The sequence below is a fragment of the Olea europaea genome, chromosome 16, assembly GCF_002742605.1.
Source record: "Olea europaea var. sylvestris chromosome 16, O_europaea_v1, whole genome shotgun sequence".
Taxonomy (NCBI): Eukaryota; Viridiplantae; Streptophyta; class Magnoliopsida; order Lamiales; family Oleaceae; genus Olea; species Olea europaea.
Genome location: NC_036252.1, coordinates 18,032,503 through 18,052,865, shown reverse-complemented (window position 1 = coordinate 18,052,865; position 20,363 = coordinate 18,032,503). Strand labels below are relative to the sequence as shown.

At 34.9% G+C, this 20,363-nt stretch overlaps 3 protein-coding genes across 3 annotated transcripts; all 3 read left to right on the top strand.

The window, feature by feature from the left end:
* The first annotated feature begins 650 nt into the window (after positions 1 to 650).
* On the top strand, positions 651 to 2,438 carry LOC111412717 (berberine bridge enzyme-like 21). The gene has a single exon (XM_023043639.1). The coding sequence runs from the start codon at positions 651 to 653 to the stop codon at positions 2,241 to 2,243; it is 1,593 nt and encodes a 530-aa protein (XP_022899407.1). The 3' UTR covers positions 2,244 to 2,438.
* A 13,049-nt stretch (positions 2,439 to 15,487) lies between these two features.
* LOC111412354 (berberine bridge enzyme-like 15) lies at positions 15,488 to 17,521 on the top strand. The gene has a single exon (XM_023043250.1). It carries the CDS (start codon positions 15,777 to 15,779, stop codon positions 17,403 to 17,405), a length of 1,629 nt encoding a protein of 542 aa, XP_022899018.1. The 5' UTR covers positions 15,488 to 15,776; the 3' UTR covers positions 17,406 to 17,521.
* A 720-nt stretch (positions 17,522 to 18,241) lies between these two features.
* Positions 18,242 to 19,855, top strand: LOC111412715 (berberine bridge enzyme-like 22). Its single transcript, XM_023043638.1, has one exon. It carries the CDS (start codon positions 18,242 to 18,244, stop codon positions 19,853 to 19,855), a length of 1,614 nt encoding a protein of 537 aa, XP_022899406.1.
* The last annotated feature ends 508 nt before the right edge of the window (positions 19,856 to 20,363 follow it).

Below are 20,363 nucleotides of genomic sequence, written 5' to 3'. Positions count from 1 at the left end.
GAAGACAGGATTTATCCTAAAAAGTAGGAGTGTTTTGGAAGGTAAGGCGCAACATGGGTTGGCTCACTAGACACTTTAGCAGTCCAGTTGGAGAGGTGCTCGGACCCTGATCAGTTGGAGGCACATCTCGCGGTTTAACTGATCTGTATGAAGAGGGGCCAGATCACAGACCCAAAAAATAGTCGCTGAAGACGGACACCTTGATAAAAAAAAAATTATCAAAACATATTAAAATCTTAATTTTTATCAAAACCTGAAAAAGGGGCCTTCCCAATTTTCATTCATGTGCCTATTAATCAGTGTATGGCCTAATAAACATAGGGTTTGTTTGAGCGACATTTTTTGTAAAACAAATTTTATAATATTGATTTTTTGAAAAATGTGTGTTTACAAAGTATTTTGTTTATGTGTAAAATTATTTTTGTGGTTAAAAATAAATTTTTAAATATGGAGTTCAAGTTTCCCATGGATTATTCTAATGGTATATTACCATGTACCAAAGGGTGTCCCCCTGTTGGAGGAGGGTTTGCGCCGAATGTCCATTATGAACGCCCTTGGATACCCTTTTAGATACCGCTAGAATAATCCATTTCCCCCATATACACCCAGTACCTTCTTCCATAAACAAAGAGAATTTTTGAACATTTGAGATGGTGCTTCTACTTCTACTTTCTCTTTCTTCCATCAACTCATTTTCTTCTGCACAATCAGATTCAGATTCTCTTTACGACAACTTTTCTCGATGTTTTGCACAAAACAATGTCCCAAATGACCAAATATCAAAAATTGTATACAATCGCACTAGCCCCTCCTTCACAACTGTTCTTGAATCGTACATTAGAAACCGCCGGTTCAACGTTTCGACAACCCCAAAACCGAGCATAATCGTGACCCCTTTCGAGGAATCCCATGTTAGTGCAACTGTTTTGTGTGCCAAGAAACTCGGAATTCAACTTAAAATCCGCAGTGGTGGCCATGATTATGAGGGCATTTCGTATGTTTCTAATGTCGAGTTTATCATTCTCGACGTGTTTAATTTCCGGTCGATCGAAGTCGACATGGAGACCGAGACTGCATGGGTAGGATCCGGTGCCATGCTTGGCGAACTCTATTATAGAATCTGGGAAAAAAGCAAAGTCCATGGATTCCCCGGCGGGGTTTGCCCGACGGTGGGCGTAGGCGGCCACATAAGTGGCGGAGGTTATGGCAACATGCTGCGCAAACACGGCCTAACAGTCGACCATTTGATAGATGCAAAGATCGTGGATGCCACCGGCAGAGTTTTGGACAGGAAATCAATGGGGGAGGATCTTTTCTGGGCTATTAGAGGTGGTGGTGGTGCTAGTTTTGGTGTCATTTTGGCCTACAAAATCAAGCTAGTCCCTGTACCAGAAGTTGTTACAGTGTTTCGAATTGAGAAGATCAATGCAATCGAAGCGGTTTATCAATATCAATATATTGCAGACAAAATCGACAATAATTTGTTCATAAGGACTATGTTACAACCTATTACGAGGAACAAGAACATGTCTGTTCGAGCGACGTTTACTGGAATGTTCCTCGGTGATGCCAGTCGACTAATGTCGATAACAAATTCTGAGCTCCCCGAATTGGGATTAAAGGAGGGAGATTTTAAGGAAATGTCTTGGATTTATTCACTTCTCTTTTGGGCTAGTTTCGGCAACACTACAAAGCCACAAGTTCTGCTGAATCGAACTCCCAACTCTGTCAACTTCTTGAAGAGGAAATCTGATTACCTAAAGACACCGATTTCCAAGAACGGCCTGGAATCTTTGTTCGAGAAAATCATCGAAGTAGGAAAGGTAGGGCTAGTGTTCAATCCCTACGGTGGAAGAATGAGTGAAATTCCGGATTCTGAAACTCCATTCCCTCACCGGGCCGGGAACATATTCAAGATTCAGTATTCCGTTAACTGGGACGACGAAGGAGAAGGAGCAGAAAAGACTTACATTGAACAGACGAGAGAAATGTACAGATACATGGCTCCTTTTGTATCGAATGATCCAAGAGAAGCATACCTCAATTACAGGGATTTGGACATTGGCACGACGGATAATGGTAGACATAGTTATAACCAAGGCTTGGTTTATGGGATGAAGTATTTCAAGGATAATTTTGACAGATTGGTAAAAATTAAGACAGCCATCGATCCCGACAATTTCTTTAGGAATGAACAAAGTATTCCCGTGTTGCCCTTTCGTGGAAGGAAAGTCGGAAAATAGAGGGAGGCAAGCACCACGGCTGCGCGTCTTATACGTTAATTGCACACATCAGCATCTCGATTATTCGTAGTTTCTACCTCGTTATGCATTAGTAACGTAGATTTAAGGATTCTTGCTAGTTGTAGTACCTTATTATCTATTTCTAAATATGTGCATTTAATTTAGGTCTTGTTTGACGGCCTTTAAAATTTTAAATTGTTTGCTACAGTATTATTTTTTACTGCACATTCACGGAATAAAATATTGTACACAAAACCAATAAAATTTCTTTAATTTTTAATCACACATTCTTCAACACAGCAACACATACTATTCAAAAATCTTCAATTTGTCAAATAATGGGTGACAAAAGGCGACTTATACAAGAGGGTTTTAATTCATTTGAATAAATGAAAGAGCAAGAACATTTCAAACTCTGTGTGTAGCTTTCCCCTTGTTGCCTATTGTTTGGACTGTACCACGTTAATAACAATTATGACGTTACAAACAATTGATGAACCATAAATTAATAAAGGGGTTATAGTATGGAATAAATTTGAGTAAATAATAATTTATACCTGTCTATATCAGCCTTATAGTACATATTTTGCACATATTTGACTCGGCCCATTATTGAACTTAGCGGCTCATATAAGATAATCCACAGCCATTATAGTTCATATACACCAATTTTACAAAGCTATATCAGAAAATTGTCGTTTCAACCCTTTCACAACTAGAAAACATTTTATTAGAGATAACTAATTAAGTTTTTGAAAATCATATTTGATAGTTGGGTGAAATCATATCCTAAGCTCTCCTATATTGATTAATTCATATAACTTCTTGCATTTATTCATTGAATTCATCACGATCATCCTTAGTTTAGATAAAACACTGATTTAGAAATTCATTTATTCTAGATAAAACAGAGTCTACATAATTATAGTAATTAGTATAAAATTAAATTATAATCTTTGAGGGTTCTACACTCTAACTACATTCGTATATTACAAAATTCGATATTGTACACTTACAATATATTTTACGTTATAGAAAATGCGTAAAAAGTTTTCAGCGCCGTTGCCGATGATTATTTTATTTTATTTTTACTATTATTTATTGCCAAGTAGCTTTTGTTTTAATTTAGATTTATTTTCTTTTAAGTAGTTTGCTTGTTCTTTGTTTCAAGGTTATGCGAAGATCGAGGAGCATTAGACAATCAACATTTGATCCTAAAATTGAATGAACTTTCAAATTTTTAGGGGGTAGACAAAGAAACGAACTCGAAGCAATGGCAAAACAAGCAGTGAATCAGAACATTCAACACCAAGCCATTAGAGATTATGTCAGTCCAATGGTCAACGACTAATCTGGTATTGTGGTTGTAAATAACTTCAAACTAAAGCCATGATTGATATACATGGTTCAATAGAATCAATTTGGGGAATGTCCAACAGATGATCCATATGCTCATCAGTTATTTTCTTGAAATCTGTGATACCGTGAAGATAAAGGGCATTACCAAAGATGCCATTCAACACTGCTTATTTTCCTTATTCTTGAAGGATAAAGCCAAGGAATGGCTCTAATCTTTGCCACATGAATCCATCACAACTTGGGAGGGATTAGCTCGGAAGTTCCTCTCAAATTTTTTCCCGCCTTTCAAAGCAGCTCTATTGCGAAGTGAAATAGGCCAGTTCAAACAAAAAGACTTAGAACCATTTTATACAGCTTGGGGGAGATTCAAGGATCTACTTGGAAGATGCCTTCAACAATGGTTATTAGGACTGGATGCAAATGAAAATCTTCTACAACAAGCTGAATGGTCAGACAAAGATAGTAGTGGATTCAGCAATTGAAGAAACTTTGATGTCCAAGACTGTACACGTAGTTTACTCTCTGCTGGTTGAAATAGCCACTAATAGCTATCAATGGTCAAATGAGCATTCAAGCGCAAAGAAAGTAGTTGGTCTTTATGAGGTAGACACCATTACAATCCTTACAACTCAAATGTCCTCTCTAACTCCTCAAATAGCTACATTAGCATCACAATGAACTCAAAAAAAAATGCAGTTACTATCATGGTTGCTTCTATTTCATACCATGAGTCTAAGACAGAGAATGAGCAAGTCTAGTATGTAAATGACAGAAACTTCAATCCGAGAGGATACTACTCAGCAAACCATTACCATCTGGAATTGCGAAACCACGAGAACCTTTCTTATGGTAACAATGCGAATGTCCTGCAACCGCCACTTGGGTTCAGTAATCAGGCATCTGAAGGAAAGCCATCACGGGAGGATATCTTGGGGACCTTTATTTCAAATATAAGGGCGAGATTAATAATGATGAGTCCAGACTTGAAAATATTGAGACTCGTATGACCCACATGGGAGCTACAATGAAGAATTAGATTGGTCAACTGGCAACTACAATAACATCCTAGCAAAAAAAAAGGAAATTTCCTATTAACACAAAGGCTAACCTAATTGAGCATTGCAATGCCATTACATTGAAGAACTAAAAGAAGCTTGAAGAGAGTAAGCCTATAGAGGCTGTAGTCCCTACATTTGCTTCAGATCATGTTGAAGAAGAACTGGTTGAAGAGCAAAAAATTGAGGCAGAGACAACAAAGAATAACTATCGACATAACTCAATCTCATTTCCTGATAATCCTCCCATTTTGAAGCCACAACTACCTTATCCACGGAGGTTCTTGAAGAAAAAAAAATTACAAGGAGTTAGCTAATTATCATGAAAGTCTTCAAGAAGATTCACATCAATATTCCTTTCACTGATGCTTTGGTACAAAGACCAAATTATGCCAATTTTTTTAAGAAAGTGATGTCAAAGAAAAGAATGCTGGTAGAATTTGAGACAGTCAAGCTGACAAAAGAATGTAGTGTCATTCTCTAGCAAAAGCAGCCTCATAAACTAAAAGATCTGGATAGCTCCATTGTTCCATACACAATTCGCACTTCTACTTTTGATAAGGCAATGTAAAACCTTGGAGCTAGCATCAATGTGATGCTACTATCTGTATTCAAAAAATTGGGTCTTGGAGAAATAAACCAACCACAATCACTTTGCAACTTGTTGATAGATCCATCATGTACCCTAGGGGGATCATTGAAGATGTGCTCATTACAGTTGAAAAGTTCATCTTTTCGATGGACTTTGCAATTTTAGATATGGAAGAAGTTCAAAAATTACAATTAATTCTTGGCCAACCCTTCTTGGCAACTAGGAAAGCTATAATTAATGTACAAGGATGAAAACTAACACTACAGGTAAATGAAGAGCATGTCATGTTCAACATTTATCAAACGAAGAAATCCCCCAAAAAGGTCAACACTTGCCACGTGGTCCATTCAATCGACACGGTAGAGTGTAAAAATTTCAAAAAAGAATTGTTCTATTACCCTCTAGATTGGTACATGGCAATTAGTTAAGTCAAAGATTGATACAGCTGCTACTAGAAACTACACAATGAGCAAGGAAGTGGTGGATTTCATTTTAGCTCAAGAAGCCGACCCACCTGACACAAAAAGAACTACATTGAAGAACCTTTGGAACCTTCCAATATTACCAAACCAAAAGAGATTTTAAAGACTACAGGAGTTGAAGTAGCTTCCTAATCCTAGTGGCCATACTATATTGAAGAAGAGTTCAAAGCCGAGGAATAAGTTTGGAAATAAGAGAGAAGGTGCAACCTGAAGATCTAAATTAGGCACTTTAATTTTGTCAAGCTAATAACATTAAAGAAGCGCTCCTTAGGTGGCAACCTAAGCTTTCCATCTCTCTACCTCAAGAATCCATCAAATCCAATATCACAGCACCATATCATCATTTACAATAAAGACAATTCAAAGAAGCTCTCCTCATTTTCCTTTAATTTCACATTTAGGACAATGTTTAGTTTACGTTTGAGGATAAAATACAAATTGTTTAATTGTCTCATTGCCTTAGACTTTTTATTTTGTGTAATTTGTGTGCTATTTAAAAAAAAAAAATAGTTCTTTTTGCATGCTTGTATGAGTTAAATAACATCGTTGGCATTGATTCATATAATTGAGAAAATGTGTTGATTAATAAATTGTGGAAAAGTTATATGCCTTAGTTAATTTTTTGCTTATTCATCTAGAACATGATATAGCCATGCACGCGAATGGATTATAGCATTGTACATGAATAGGTTGATCCATATTTATAGGTTGAAATGGAGAACTTAGATGCTAAATCCAAACAACAACTAAACGTTATTATATCTAAAACCAAATCCAAGATAGCTTGGGTGGTTGAGCTGTTGTAGAAAAACTTGAAAATCGATGTGGATTTCATTTATGCTAAATTTTGTATAGACTATCTGTGGTCGATAGAATGAAAATTGGATGAAACTCTTAAGTTAGAGGTTGATTTTCGAGAATGAGTATTTAATACGGGACATTACACTAATAAGTGCATAAAAAAGGAAAAAAAAAAAAAAAAGAACTGCCTTATTATGAAGCTACCCTAAAAGATCCTAATGATGACAAATATGATAAATCTCATTTTGAAACGTCTCTTCAGAGCCTTTATGACTTGAGTAATTAAGCCTACAAGGATTTAAAACTTGATGCTTTAAAGTCATCTGATTTGAGAGTTATCAATATAAATCTCGCTACAGGGGTCATTTAAAAAGCTTAATATAGGGACATCCTTATATATATATATATATATATATATGAAATGGAAGACGTACCACATGCCTTGATTAAGCCTCAACCACTTGCTTTAGAAAACTAGACCTTTGATAAGGAGTTAACAACATGGTTGATTTTTGGAGATTGAAGCAATCAAAAATAAGGAAAATCCTCATATGTTGATATATTGAACTATAATTAGTAAATCTAACCAAACTTGGAAGAATAAGGAGTAGTGATTTGAAAATCAACCTTAGATTACAACATTAGGAAGAGAATAAAAGAAAATAAGTTTGGGGATATATAAATTCCACGAGCAAAGAAAAGGATAAACTTGACTTTTAAGGTCAAGAATTGGATAAATTTGTGAATGTATACTATTGTACTTAATTCTTTACACACACATATTTTGAATTAAATACATGAGAATTTAGCTTTTGCATTATAACTTTAAAGTAGTTCATGAATTTGATATAATGTTTCATTCCACAAAGGCAAGCTATTTAACTAAACTCGTTCTATGTAAATCCGTTCTTATTTTTTCCTTAAGTCATTTTCTTATTATTATTATTTTTGTTTTTTTGCTCGAGAACTAACAAAGTATTATGTTTTGGAGTGTTTGATGAGTGTGTTTCACTCATCCTATTAATACTACTAAATCTTGATACTTTGTTTTAGTCTTAGAGTTTTAAAACATTTTTATTTGTATTTTCGTGTTGTTTTATAGGGTATGCGAATTGGTATGAATGATGCAAAACTTGGAGACAAGATTAAATTTGGCATGAATCAAGGAAAAGTTTATGTTGATTAGGTAAAACTTGATAATTGGAGGCTAAATTGAAAGAAATAAGTTAATAAGTTAATAACGATCAAAAATGGTGAAATTCGAAGTTTGAGGACTCAATTGCAACTTTTCAATAATTGATTCGAATCACAAAACGATAATTGAAGATTGTTAGGAGTCAATTGAATGCTATTAGAATTTAAAAATGAGTAAAATATGATCAAAATATTTTAACAAATCAATTTTCAACTGCACAAGTACCTTTCAATTTTTTACCCGAATATTAAGATTTTTGACATAGTAAACATTTGAATTGGAAAATGGTATTTGAAGTAAAGTTGTAATCCTTTAATTTATCTTTTGAAAGCATTTTCAATAGGCTCAATCGAATATTGGAAGAAAAGTTATAATAAAAATATTGAAAGATGCGCAGTGCTGATTTTCCACCCCAAAGTGAGTAACACAATGCCATCGTTGCTAAATTTTAAGAAATCAAGAAAAATGGCAAGATTCAAGGAATCAAGAAGGTAAAGGTAACTTGGCAAAGTAGATTGATTCAACCTTCCAAAAAATAGTTTTATCTTTTCTTCTCTTAATGTTATTGTTTATGAATTAGATAGATTTCATGTCTCATATCTAAAACTAAATAATTCCTCTAGGGCTTGATTAGCTAAAAGTTGAGTATATAATTTTATTTTGTTGTAGTTATTTTTATGAAATTATCTATGTTTTTGATTTAATGCTTTCAATTAATTGACCACTAATTAAATGATTATATGATAGTCAATTTTGGAACTCGAGAGAGAGAGAGAGAAATTTAGGCACGTTCACAACCATAACACAATCTAGATTTTATGGGTTTCGGAAAAAGTGTAGAATCTAGAAACTTGCTCCATCTAGGAACCACAAGTTTGATAAATCTTGATTTTTAATTTAGAATAGAGATATTGGAATTAATTTTTAGGATTAATTTTTATTCGGCACTCTAGAAAGATGGTAGAATTATGTTATGGTTATTGCTTATAAACATGGCAAATTTATTAGAGATAACTAGATTTTTAAAAATCATATTTGATAGTTGGGTGAAATCATACCCTAGGATCTCCTATATTGATTAATTCATATAACTTGCATTTATCATCACAATCACCCCTAGTTTAGATAAATCATTGATTCAAAAATTTATTTATTCGAGATAAAATAGAAGCTACAAAATTATGATACTTAGGGTCCGTTTAATTGCAATAGTGGATTTTGGATGAAAAGAAAACAAATTTCAAAAAATTGAATTGCCTAAAACTTGTTTAATAAGGAATTGTCAATTAAATGTATTTGATTAGTAAAAATTTTCACCTAGAAAATATTGAGATTTTGGATTTTTTTTTAATATTCGTTAGGCTTTGTTTTTCATGAAAAATTGTCAATTAAAAGGATAAAATTTGTTACAATTGAAAATAGAACTTGTTTCAATTGCCCAAAAAAATAAATAAAAAAATAAAAAATAAAAGACTGGAAAACGTAAAACCACCAAACTCATGGGAAAAAGGTTTTCCTTAAAAAGGTGGAAGATTGTGCATAAATGGGTTGTACCAAGAAAACCAATTCCATGGAAATTTTTTGCCATCAAACATGAATTTTTGGGTGGAAATAGAAAATGTTTTTCATTTTCCATGAAAAATGGAGGTATCAAACAAATCCTTATTATAAAATTAAATTACAATTCCTGTGGGTTCAACACTCTAACTCCATTCATATATTACAAAACTTGACACCGTGCATTTGTAATAAAATTTTCGTTTTACAAAACGCCTAACACTTAGATTAATGAATGTTAAGCATAAGAAAAATAAATGGACAAATTTTTACTATATTTTATGATATTGCATACGTTTTGTTTGTGCAAGTATGAAGCAAAGGCGAATCCAGCAAATAAATTTAGCCAGGGTGGAGTTTGACTTTTGATAGTTTACCATTGACCATCAACAATCAACGATCGTAATAGCTCGATCATTTAAGATTTGATTAAATGATGCTAGACCCATAACTAGAACTAGACGAATTAGGTATGAATTTTCGTTTCGGTTGAAAAAATCGTTCCATAACCTGCAAAATGTCCCAATTTATTTTTCAGTTAGAATTGATTAAAAAAAGAGTACCGAGTACACACAGGTTGAATTGAACGCAACATCTTCTCAATCAAATATTTTCAATTATCTCAATTTCCTAAACATAAATTCCCAGATTAGTAATCATAACTTATTAAACATAAATTACTTATCATAAATCACAATCACAATTCTCGAGACTAACTTACAAGTTACTAAACATAAATCATAACTCATAACTCATTATTTATAAGACTAATAACAAATTAACAATTAACACAATTTACAGATGACAACAACATTCATTATTCAACAACAAGAAGTCAAGTAGAAATAGTTAACAAAATAGAACAAAAACAAAACCCAAAAAAAATCAAATCAAATCAACTAGTCAAGTGGAAATAGTCACCACTCAACAGGCGAAGCCGAAGGCTGCAGGCTGCTAGTCGTAAGTCAAGCTCGAATTTTCTTCACCCTTGCTGCCTAGAACGAGAACCGAGAACGGAAGTTGGACGTGGCAGAAGTAGAACCAAAAGTACACGTTGTTGGCTGGCAAGCAGTTGAACGGAATTAGGAAGGGAGGAAAAGGGTTTGCGTCAGGCTTTAAGCTTTTGGGTTTGGGAATGAGGATAGAGAAATTGAGAGTCGATTTGGAGGAGTTTGGACCATTCTTGATTTTGGGGAAATAATTCATTGTAAGAAAAATTGGGCCTAATGTTTTTAAACAAAAATAGGCCCAAATAATGTCCATTTTGTGATAATCAGCCATCAGCCCAAACCCAAAAATAGTAATGATAATAAATTAAAAAAATTCGATCATCTCTTTCCTTCCTTCTTCCTGCAACTTCACTGATTGTTTTTCCAGTTGCTACTTGGTGACGCCCTACGGTCCCGAACATTCTGACGAAGTCAGCGCACATGGTTGTGCCCCTTTATTGAGTGCTGGCTCCATCACTGGTATGAAGTATTCATAGGTAATTTTTGTTAGGGGTATTCCTAACCTTGTTGGACACATCTTTGGCTAACAGTTGGCCTTGCACAATTTTATCTTTGACTCTATGCTTCCTATTGCCGTAGTGTATATGAAAGTGTTCTCCTTACCTAGTCACGTCAAAGATGTCATTTCTTAATATGCCTTCCCAAATGGGATTCGTCTCTTTTGAAAAGATCTCATGGAGCCCATACTTCTATTTGGCGGTATTAAAATCGATGGGTCTTTTCAACCAGCCCAAGTAAGGGCTCGATCTTGTTAAGGGACCTGCCCGTGTAGGTAAGACCCCATCAGGAAAACTATGCCTGGGCCCTAGAATCGGCTTGTGACCCAAAAAAAAAAAAAAAAAAGAAATAAACATCTTCATTTTTTTTTTTTAAACATTCTTAATATATCAAAATTAATTTTAACATGAATGATTTTAAACTTAAAGAAGGCATTGTTTGATTCACTTTACAATTTTAATACATTTTTTCTCTCTTCTTTTTAATAATACATTCTTTAATAAAATAATATTATACGTAAATAAAAAATCATTTCATTCTTATTGTGCCACACATTCTGCCAAAAACTATTATTACAAAATTTATTTTACCCACATTTCTCATTATGATGATTGTCAAACAAGGCTTTGTCTGTGAAGCCTATCAAAGGCTATGACAGTCACTGTGATAGTGGCTTTCATGGTCTGTGACAGCCTAAGCTTTCTTCTAGGTTGTAACGCCCCTAGAGAAAAGGAAGAAGGCAAATATTAATGGGCTTAATGGTTAATCGTCGGATCCATTCATTTTAACGGACTGAATTTTACATCTATCAACATGTAAACCATCTCAGTTGAATTGTGGGCCGATTCACAATTCATCTTTATCGGGTCTATCCTGGACGGGCCATGTGTTACCCACTTGATTTGACACCACTCTATCTATTGTCATAAGGAAGTTTGAGAGGAAGAAGGGAGAGGTGTGCTTCTCAAGTCTGGAGGTTCACCATTCGCTGAAACAGTAAGGTAGCAAGGGTTTGAACCACTCCCTCATCTAGCCTAGAGATGAACCTTACATGGCCTAAACATTATGTCCATATGAGGATGGAAATGAGGTAGGTTGAGGACGCCTCCCACACCAACCCTCAAACCCACCTCATTGGGGATTTCTTGCTCAATCCACTTATAGCTAGGAGGGCATGGTTATCCCGCTTATTAATCGTTTCAATTTTGTTAATTTGAATGTTAAATGAATATTTGATTCCCAAAATTTCGACGTTTAATTACATTATCGAGCTTTTTTAAGTATAATCAATTTTAGGTGCATTTATTAAGTGGGGCGAGTCACGGACGAAAGCTAAACAACAATTTTTTTGTGCAAGCCTCATAAGCTAGGAGAGAAAATGTAATTTCAGTAAAAGAACGTCAAGGGGTAAGTTCGTGAGCCGAGTTGAGCCGAACCACAATTCTGTGAAGCGAGACAGGTCGCCTTCGGCTCATCCCAGGTAGGGGCGTATCCAGGACTTTGATTCAGTTAGGGTAGCCGTTAATCGTTGGCCGTTATCTAGCGATATTGTTTATTAATATTAAATTAAATAATATTAAAAATCCTTCGATCATTATGTAAATATACTAAAACGTAAAAATCGTATATTTATATCATATTATATTTTCATACAATCCGAAATAATATAAATTACATGATACATAAGACTTCTTTGTATTATCAATGCCTAACAAATCGTTTGCTTGACTAAAAATAGTTGAGAGCTTAGATACACCACTACAAGAACTAGATTGAAATTCAATTGAAAAAATCATTCCATAAGTAGTATGAGAATTGAACGTTAATAAAAGATTAAACGTAGAAGAAAAAAAAAAACCTCTCCTAAAGTCTTAAAATATATTATTTTGTTAAATTTAGATTCAAAATTTAACCATTGCCATGATGGTTAATCTTCTAATTATCCTAATTCTAAAAGTTATAGGTTCAAATCCTTCCATTGGAGAATTAATTTTGGTAAATATTGTAAAAATAAAAATTTTGCACAATGAAATGGAAAGGTAGGAATCGAACCCAAGACTCACAATATAAAAAAGGAAACTTTAACCAAGTAAAAGAGAGGTTTAGAAACAAAGTGAAAAACCAGTTATATAACCTAAATTTTTTATCTATTATCAAAATAAAATAAAAAATCTCCCCGGCGAATCCAGCTAGGGCAACCGCCCAGTTGGCCACCTACTAAATCCGCCACTGATCCCAGGGACGAGCGCGAACTGACTCGTGTAGTAGGTGGGCTGAGCCGAGACTGACGGTGAGCGAAATGCCCAAGTGCATTCTTACTTGGCAAGCCCTAAATTTATATGTTTTCAGAGGATGTACAGAGAATATACACTTAGTGATATTGCTATGCTTTATCAGCCACCCACTATGCTAATATCAAATATTATATAGCCAAATTAACAACAAAATTGAAATGCACTTAAAATAATTACAGGATAAAGATAAGTTATTGAAAAAGTGGCACAATTAATGTCAACTAATAAACCAGTGGCTCACAATGTTCTATGTGAATATGTTTTATAAATTGAATTTTGTATTTGAATAATCCATTCACATAGTGTAGCATAATGGTTTTTCTTAATAAATTAAGAAACTACAACAAATAATCTTATTATGTGGACAAATATGTTCATAGTGACTAGTACGAATCTTTCATATCTTAAAACTTGCATTTCATCACCCCCCCTCCCCCACACCCCGCCACGAAAAAAAAAAATCCCCCCCCCCCCCCCCCCCCCCGCCACGAAAAAAAAAAAAAAAAACTCGCAATTTATCTAGCATAATGGTCTATGTATGTTCGTGTATGATTTGGTGAGACAGGATTTGTCCGTTACATTTCTCCATTCCACCTCCTTTCTTTTATTTCATCCAACAAAGTCAAGTCGAGTCGAGTCGTCAATAATAATTACTCAAGAAAATATAAAACAAAGAAAACCTTGCCGTAAAGCAAACCTGAGTTGCTGAAGTTTCTAAGCCAAGATTATCTTCTTGAACAATCTTCAACTTCAATTTAAAGAACCTCTCTGAAAGCAACATAAACGTAATTGTATTAAATCATATATAGCGTTACGTAATTGCCATTTCTTTGCTTGATTGAACTGAAAATTCAGATTGAACCTTTATCTGCGGAGATGTTTGAGGAAGCTAAATGATTACATGTTCCTTTTGAGGGTAAACTTATATGGCCCATGCACACTTTTCTTAAGGTTTTGAGGGTTTTCCAGTTTTTGGTATAAGGAATTTATTATCTTGTTTGGGACTTCTTCTTTTAACAATTAACACCAATTAACATGAACAAAAATGATTCGTTAATATTATTATAAGCAAATGTTAAAGGATTTGAGCCACATCCAACATATGGAAAGTTCAAGGACTTAATTTTAAACTTTCGAAATTTGAAATGGATCGATTACGGATGATTGTGGAGGATGGGGATCGTGTTACGATTAAAAGATGAAGACCCAATATGCAAAGAGAAAGAGACTCGAGTTGAGCAAAAGGAGGAAGTCAGGGACTAAGTTGAACAAGATGCAAAAGATTTTTGCCTCGCGAAGCACAAGGTGGGGAAATTGTCGTGCAACAAGCCAAAAATTAATAGATAGCAACTATCTGAAATGAGCAATCAATTTCAAGATTGATGTTTTTAAATAAGCCGCCATCTCTCAACGATAAATTTGTAAGGGTTTGAGCGACTCTTCTTGATAACGATGACCTTTTTAACATGAAATACTAAAGTTCATAATTAAAGATTCAAGATTGAAGTTCTCAAACAAATAGCCATCTTGCTGTAATATGTTATGAGTAAATCTTATAAGAGTTTAGCGTTACTTAAAATATAAATTTAAATTCAATAAAATTATAAAGATGAAATAAAATATAAAATATATAATGATTTGGGCTATTAACTAAGTTGAAATTTTAGTATGAAACTCAAAATCGCATAGAATAACAAAGAAAGAACAGAGCTTAACTAAAATCATCTTTCGCCTCTATGAAGATGGCCATTCTGATTAGTGATATAAAATTCGGCCAAAAAGAAGTTGAATTTGCTGGTGAAGTTGACCGCTGTCATTAACATGGTCAGTAAGTGGGCATTATTGGAGTTGCTTTCTTGGTTTAAACTATGTGAAACCAAAATATATTATACAGTTTATCATCTCCACTGTAGAATTTTTCTAATATTGAAGCATAATAAGGGATATATTACATATTCTATACAATTCAACGATGCGGGTAGCGGGTTTTAAATGTCTGAGATGTGTGAGAAAAATCGAGCTCTCTTTTTCATGAATGTTGAATTACAAAGAAATTGTATTTACATTTTTGGTTATCAATTTTCGTTGTGTTGTATGACTTTAACTAGAATAGGCCCCTGTTTGGTTCGACTAAAAAAGTTTATTAAAATCAAAATCAAAATCAACAGTTATTTTAATCATAGATTGAATAGAACCCACATCTTTTCAACAATATATTCTATAAACTTATACCAACTCCACTAAAAATCAGATTTTTATCTAAATTCGGAAAGGGTATAGATCAAGGCTTAATTTGTACATCAAGGAGCACTCATGACGATATTTCTTCTCGAATGATCTTTAATTCAGGACTCCAATACCAACCTTGATGAGTCTATTAAAAATTGGTGAACGCCACTTAAGACATATTGTATAAGCAACAAAGGGGGCAAATTGCTAGTGGAAGGCAAGAAATGTGTTTATTCATTGAAAATTTTGGAGTCAAAAGTAAACGAAACTTGGATCTTCTTAAAGTATATTTTCTTGACCTCATCATTCCAAGGTACCTAACAAATCTTTCTTGAACATTACGTTGGCAATAGGTCACATATAGAGTAAGCAAGAGACTACAAGAATCCATAAATAGGACTTATTTGTCTCACTTCTCAACACAAGCATAACAAAATCACTTAATTCAGTATCTTTACCATATGGGATCCTCAAATTCTCTTATCCTTGCATTATTCTTGATTCTCGTATCAAATTCATGGGTTGCTACTTCACAATCAATTCAAGAAAAATTCTATATGTGCATTTCCCTCAATTCCGAGCTTTCTATCCCATTTTCAACAGCTTTTTATGCCCCTGACAATGCTTCATATAGTTCAATCCTTGAATCTTCTGCCATGAATTTAAGGTATTTGATGCCTTCTGTGCCGAAACCTCAGCTGATCTTCACCCCGTTAACTGAAAATCATGTTCAGGCAGCTGTTCAATGCGCAAAAGAGGTAGCAGTTCAGCTTAGAGTCCGAAGTGGAGGCCATGATTATGAAGGCCTCTCGTACATGTCAGAAATGGATCAACCTTTTCTCATTGTAGACCTATCGAAACTTCGGAATGTACATGTAGATATACAGGACAATAGTGCATGGGTTCAAGCTGGCGCCACTATTGGTGAACTTTATTATAGAATTTCACAAAAAAGCAAAACTCATGGATTCCCTGGTGGACTTTGCACCAGCATAGGAATTGGAGGGCACATAACTGGAGGAGCATATGGTTCCATGATGAGGAAATATGGCCTCGGAGCTGACAATGTTGTCGATGCACGAATAGTTGATGCCAGTGGCAGAATTCTTGATAGGGAATCTATGGGGGAAGATCTTTTCTGGGCAATTAGAGGTGGTGGTGGAGCTAGTTTTGGAATCATACTCGCATGGAAAGTCCGATTAGTCCCTGTTCCAGCAACTGTCACAGGTTTCACTGTTCCAAAAACCCTGGAACAAGGTGCCACAAAGATTCTCCACAGATGGCAACAAGTTGTTGATAAACTTGATGAGGATCTGTTTATCAGAGTCATCATTTTTAACGCAGATGGTGCTCAAAAGGGCGAGAAGACGGTTCAAACTTTGTACCAAGCTTTATTTCTAGGCAGAGCTGATAGATTGCTCCAAATAATGAACCAAAGTTTCCCAGAATTGGGATTGACACAAAAGGACTGCACTGAAATGAGCTGGATCCAATCAGTGATGTATGTTGGTAATTTCCCGCCGAATACACCACCTGAAGTTTTGCTTCAAGGTAAGGCCTTATTCAAGGACTACTTCAAAGCCAAATCAGACTTCATAAAAGAACCAATCCCAGAGACTGGACTTGAAGGGCTGTGGAAAAGGCTTCTTGAAGAAGAATCACCATTGGTGATATGGACTCCTTATGGTGGCATGATGAGTAAAATTTCAGAATCTGAAATTCCATTCCCTCACAGAAAAGGTGTCATATTTAAGATACAATACCTTGCCCGATGGAACGATGATAAACCAGAATCCGTGACGAAGCACATGGAGTGGATAAGGAAACTGTACAATTACATGGCTCCTTATGCATCCATGTTCCCAAGAGAAGCTTATGTGAATTACAGGGATCTCGATTTGGGTATGAACAAAAACGGTACTAGTTTCATAGAAGCAAGTTCGTGGGGCGCCAGATATTTCAAAGACAATTTCAACAGACTAGTAAAAATAAAGACAAAAGTTGATCCTGAGAATTTCTTCAGACATGAACAGAGCATCCCACCTCTTCCTTTGATTATTCCAAACAGAGGGAAGAGATTGATTCACTGAAAACAGTTTGCTACCTATGTAACAGCTAATAATACAGTATATTATTATGTTTTAGGATTCTTTTAAGCTTGTATCGTCCCTTATAATTTTGAATGTTATGAGCATTTGCTTTTTCATCATCTTCCAGCATCTTTTAATCATTATAGACATCTGCAATATTAGTGTCTAACATGTATCCTTCTCACTTTGTTTATTAAACGAATGTATTCCTTCTTTCTTTACATACTTCCATTTTCTTTTAAAAATTTGGAGTTGTTGTCACCAACCTCAACCCTTTCGTACTTTTATCTCAACTCTTCTTGCTTGGAAGTGTGATCCAACCTTTCTTTTCTGGCATGTGGTCCTAACGATGGTTTTCGATGAAAACGTCCATTAAAGTGGACTAAAAGACAAATGTCGTAATGTGCCTCTCTATTTTAAATAAAGAAAAGAGATTAGAAATAACACCAAAAATGGAAGAAGAAGAAGAAGAAGAAGAAGAATAATAATAATTATAATAATAATAATAATTATCTTTTCTTTGCTTTTCTTGTTTTATCTTTAGATGAATTTCTGAATCGAAAACAACATTAGGAATGACTGAATTTGAAAGGTTAGGAATGAAAGTAACAGACTAACATTTATTATATCTTGCATTATCAGAGAGCATTTACTTCCCTATGTAAACGTATTTAATTAAAGACACTTCAATTCAACATTAACATTCATTATTTAAAGCTCCTTTGTCATTTACTTCTGAAACAGCATCCTTAAGATTGGATGCATGCAGTCTCTGTATATATTCACACAAAATTCTCCATTGAACAAACAGTGAAAGAAGCAGAGGTTTACCAGAAATGGCACCTTTAGGTTCCATTATATTTGCACTATTTTCTTTGCCTTTCTTAGTTGCCTCTCACAACCAAACATTATCTGAGGAGAACAATCAATTCCATGAATGCCTACTCCATGAAGCTAATATATCTCCCAAGCAGCTAGACTCGGTCCTCTACAACAAATCCTCACCATCCTATCTGCCTATTTTCGAATCAAAACTTAGAAACCAAAGATTCAATTCCTCCAACGTATCAAAGCCTCGTTATATAATTACACCCTACAATCCTAACCATATAATAGGGGCAGTTAAATGTTCCAAAAGATTTAATCTCGATTTACGAGTTAGAAGTGGGGGCCATGACTACGAAGGCCTATCGTATTGGGACGGTAGAGGAACATTCGTCCTTCTTGATCTTGAACAATACAGAAAAATTGATGTTAACGTAACAGATGAGACAGCATGGGTTCAAGCCGGCGCAGCATTAGGCGAGGTATACTACAACATTGCAAATAAAAGTGGGACGCTAGCTTTTCCATCCGGATTGTGTCGCGGTGTAGGGGTAGGAGGCCATATAAGTGGAGGTGGACAGGGTACCTTGATGAGAAAATATGGTCTAGCAGCAGACAACGTTATAGATGCATATATAGTCAATGCAAATGGGACACTTCTCGACAGGAAAGGCATGGGGGAGGATGTTTTTTGGGCGATACGAGGAGGAGGGGCTGGAAGTTTTGGCGTCCTTGTCGCGTGGAAACTCAAATTAGTCCATGTTCCTCCTAAAGTGACCGTTTTTACAGTTCAAAGATCCTTAGAACAAGGTGCGACAAAGCTCATCCAAAAGTGGCAGAAACTAGAAAACCAGTTGCCTAGAGATCTTTTCCTAAGAATACTCATTTTAATGGGACAGAATGAAAAAGGGATGCCCACAATTGAAGCTAATTTTGAGTCCGCATATCAAGGCCCAATCGACCAACTCATACCAATAATGAAAAAGCATTTCCCACAACTAAAATTGAAACCCGAAGATTGCAGAGAACTCACCTGGATTGAATCAGCACTATATTTCGATGACGGCTACAAAAGGAACGAATCTGTTCCTGATTTATTGAACAGGCATCTTAATCTTAGACCCAAGTTCTTCAAAGCTAAATCAGATTTTGTGACAAAACCCATATCGAAAAAAGGCCTAAAGAAAATCTGGGAAGCATTTATGCAGGAAGGAGGTGGACAAAGGCTTATGATTTTGGTACCTTATGGTGGAATATTAAGTGAAATTCCAGAAAATAAAACCCCATTTCCTTATAGAGCTGGGACTTTGTTTAACATACTATACTACACAAATTGGAATATAACTGGGGATCAGGCGATGAAAAATAGTCTTGAATGGATTAACAGGCTTTATAATGTTGCCGGAAATTATCTTCCCAAGCCAAGAGCTGGTTATTTGAACTACAGGGATTTGGATTTGGGGATGGATATGAGTGGAAATGCAACTTATTCACAAGCCGCTGATACTTGGGGTCGTAAGTATTTCAAAGATAATTTCAAGAAATTGGCAGAGGTGAAATTTCAGTTTGATCCTGAGAATTTCTTCAGGAATGAACAGAGTATTCCACCACTGTATCCGCAGTAAAATTAGTTGGATGAAAACAAATGAAAGACAATAATAAATTTCATTTTCAAGTTTAAAATCTTGTTTTTATATTGATTAATCTTCTCTTATTTTGATACAATACTATGAATCACGAATTTATGTATATATTTTAAAAATTATTTGGATGAAAATAAATGAAAGACAATAATAAACTTCATTTTCAAGTTTCAAATCTTAAATTTATATTGATTATTGTTCTTTTATTTTTATACCCACGAATTTATGAATGCATTTAAGATCAACACCGAATTATCAGTAAACCCACATCCACTACTAAAAGTGTAGGGGTCTGAAACTCCCAGGGCACATCTCCAAGTGGTAAAAGGGGAGGGTGGAGAAATTCAACTTTGCTTGAGGCTGCTGCTTCAAAGGTTCGAATCCTGAAATATGGATTTGGCTCTTGAGTAAGTGCAAGTGTACAAGCAGCCTTCCACCATATACTCTTGGAGGCATAACCTGCGATTTACCTCCCTCACGATGCTTTAGG